This window comes from Sinocyclocheilus anshuiensis, unplaced genomic scaffold (genome assembly GCF_001515605.1).
Source record: "Sinocyclocheilus anshuiensis isolate Anshui unplaced genomic scaffold, SAMN03320099.WGS_v1.1 scaffold699, whole genome shotgun sequence".
Taxonomy (NCBI): domain Eukaryota; kingdom Metazoa; phylum Chordata; class Actinopteri; order Cypriniformes; family Cyprinidae; genus Sinocyclocheilus; species Sinocyclocheilus anshuiensis.
The window spans coordinates 150,649-154,076 of record NW_015552576.1 but is presented as its reverse complement, the minus strand read 5'-3'; the positions used below and the strand labels follow the sequence as shown (position 1 = coordinate 154,076).

Here is a 3,428-nt window from a genome sequence, read left to right as displayed (position 1 = left end):
ATGGCAGTCCCGCGGGGCTCGCACCGCAATGATGGTGGGCTGAGGGCGAGCAGAGGGGCTGCCAGACGACAGCGGTGGAGGAGGCTGGAGCGGATGGGAGGGCGGGCATTTTCGAGGAGCGGCCACTGGAGGGCGCTTTCTAGGAGCAGGCACTGGAGGGTGCTTTCTAGGAGCAGGCACTAGAGAGCGCTTTCTAGGAGCGGGCACTGGAGGGCGCTCTGAGCTGGATTCGGGGACTGGATCACTCCCCTCTTTGTTTTGGCCCTTTTGCCACGCCATATTCAGCTCACCCTCAGCCGCGATGCAGGGGGCGGAGCTCCACTCCGCGCTCACACCGTCCACGGCTTGCTCCCTTGTGGTGGGCACTGTCGCCGGCTCTCGCACCTGGTCTGACGAGTTGGGCTCATCTTCCGGGGCGATCCTCTGCTCAGTCGCTTGGCTTTGCTCTGGCTCGCGGATCGCAGCAGGAAATGGCTCTCCGTCATCGGTGGGCTCAGGCTGATGCTCCGTACCACGGGGAGATGGTGGGCTGGGCTCTGGGTCCGGAGTGGATCCGGCGAGATCCTCCACGGGGCAGATGGTGAGTGGCAACCCGTTTCTCGCCAGAGTCCACTCCACGAAGGCGGCGAATTCCTCCCGAGGACCATCTTCGGACGACAGTGCTCTGCACTCGGCGTTCAGGCTTGCATCATAGAAAGAGCAGAGTGCGTCGTCCGGATAGCTGGTGATGTTCGCGACCAACAGGAACAGTTTCGTATGGTCCTCGAGAGTTTTGTCTCCCTGATCCAGCAGAAGGAGGAGGAATTCGGGGCGAGTGAAGGGATCAATGGGGACACAATAGAAAGAAAAACACTAAGAAAAAAACGGAAAACAAATGGAGGGGAAAACACGGGGTCGGTCTGTTTTGGGTCGGTCCTTCTGTCACACTTCTCGGGAGGCAAGGAGCGAGGAACGAGGAAACATGGAGATAACTTCAATTCACAGTCTTTAATGATCACACGGGGAACGTAGGAGACACTGGAACACAAGGAATGATGTTTGAGGACCGACAAACACTAACTGAAAGGACTGGGGCTTTTAAACACTGGGTGATTGGGAAAACACAGGTGCAAGGAATGACTAATTAAAGGGTACACGGCACACCTGGGGAGGGAAAACACAACACAAAGAGTCCAGGGGCGTGACACATCCCCCCCAAAAAAATAAAATAAAATTTAAATTAAAAATTTAAATAAACGTAAATAACAAGTGACAAGCACAAAACCCTAAGTGACATTAGGGTTTTGTGCTACATCTTACTGCATGTTGTTGATTGTTTATTGCGTTATTTTAGTGTCATGTGTGCTACCATGATGGTGTTTTGTATTTGTTTGTATGACACTGTGCACCTTCTATATTTAATATTTTAAGCAATAATTTAAGCTTTTGGAAAATGTATTTAATTCTCTTTACCAGTGTTGGGGAAAGTTACTTATAAACGTAATACAGTACAATATTGCATTACTCAATAAAAATGTACTAATTGCATTACTTAGTTACTTTTGATGGAAAGTAATGTAATACGTTTTTTTTTTTTTGTTGGGCTTTTGTTCTATGTTTTGTTCTCTGGGCTTGCTTGTTTGTTGTTTAATAACAAAAAAAAAGCAAAAAGGTATATGCTTCTGCACTCTCAACATGGCGACAGAGAGGAGTCAGTGAATAAATGGGGAAAAAGTAATCTGATTGCATAACTCGCCTTACTTGTATTGTGTGACCCCCAACATTGCTCCGTGCCACCTGTGTTTTTAAGATTTTTGTCAGTATATTATAAAGATGAAAAAAATGTTCAATTTTTTTTTTATTTGATATATTAACATTATTCAATTAATGAAATATTTGTACTTTTTACTGTAAATATAAGTACTGTAAGTATAAGTTGAATCTGTAATGGTATATTTCAGCGATTAATTTCTAGAATGAATTACAATATATTCATAATTACATTTTCTCTCACTTTAATTTTGGTTTTAGAACAAAGTAAAACTCTCACACACTCCTGAAAAAAAGTGCCCAACAGGAAATTAACATCAGCATCCTGAGAATGCATCTGCTCGGTTAACTGCGTCTGATTTGATAAAATGTGAGAGTGAAGGGGACTTAATGGATGAGTGGGAAAACGTGACTTGCACTTATTTTGGGGGGTCTTTTTTAAATGACAGTCATTTAGATGTAATTGCCAGGTGTTACGCTTCACCTGCTTTCGGGGGGAATGTGTGCTAAACAGCTGTCACACATTAACTCAAAAACTATGTGGCATTAGGAAGCACTTACTTAGACAGCTGGAGTACACAGGCAGGGTTCAGTGCGTACATGCACAAAAGTGTAAACTGACAAAACTATCAGCTACATGCTTTTCTTGAGTTTGACAGAGAGCAATTGCAATGCTTTTATTTCATGAAAGAAAGATACATGTGTTATTTTCTCATTCAAAATAAATAAACAGTGCCTGCAAAGGTGACTAGGATGCAAAGCTATATATGCTGCAATCTCACAATGAATGATGTTAAATGTGTGCTGCACAAGACCCTAAATGATGAAGAAAAAGCATGGGAGGGATTCATTAAGAATGATTTGCACACTGATAGCTTCATTTATTTGCATGGGTTGTCTGTTATTTTACCAGCTTCACTAAATTAATTATGCACATGTCTTGCTGCTCAAGAAACATTTCTGATTATTGCCAATATTGAAAATAGTTGTGCTGCTTCATATGTGTATGGAAATCTTGCTACTTTTTTTAGAATTATTTGCGAAATTCAGAAGAAAGTTAAGAAGAACTAAATGTATTTGAAATAGAAATCTTGTGTAACATTATAACATACTCTGATGTCACTTTCGATAGATTGAATGCATCTTTACTGTATGTACTAATTCCTTCTTGAATGTTAGTATGTATAGTTATATGTCCAGCACATACAATCATTTCTATATTTCTGCTTGTGTACCTGCAGAGTTTTTTCGACGGCTGGGACATAAACGAAAAGGACAAGACCAAGGGCCGACACGACACCCTTCTGGGTCGTAAGTATTATTCAAAAATAAGGATTATACAATAGTTTAATGTCATAGTTACAGCACATGTTGCAAAGATAATACTCTAATGTACGAATAATACTCTTACTCTAATATGTATGTGTATGTATGTGTACTGTTGTACCCAGTATTTGTGTAAACCATACACAAATACTGGGTACATCAGTCAGTTTAATTAAATTTATTTAAAAATAGACCACAGCTATCATAGCCTGCGTAGGTGGCTCATCAGGATTTGGAATGGAGCTTTATTCAATATTTATTATTATTTAATTATTCATCCTAAAGTTGTTATTATCAGTGTTGGGGGTAACGCATTAGAAGTAACGCGAGTTACGTAATCAGATTACTTTTTT

At 41.5% G+C, this 3,428-nt stretch overlaps 1 protein-coding gene across 1 annotated transcript in view; it reads left to right on the top strand.

The window, feature by feature from the left end:
* Positions 1-3,428, top strand: part of LOC107665183 (receptor-type tyrosine-protein phosphatase U-like) — a 299,759-nt gene that overhangs the window by 256,691 nt on the left and 39,640 nt on the right. Inside the window, exon 22 of the mRNA XM_016455965.1 lies at positions 2,991-3,060. Within this exon, the coding sequence (XP_016311451.1) occupies positions 2,991-3,060 (70 nt within the window). The remainder of the gene's footprint in view (positions 1-2,990; positions 3,061-3,428) is intronic.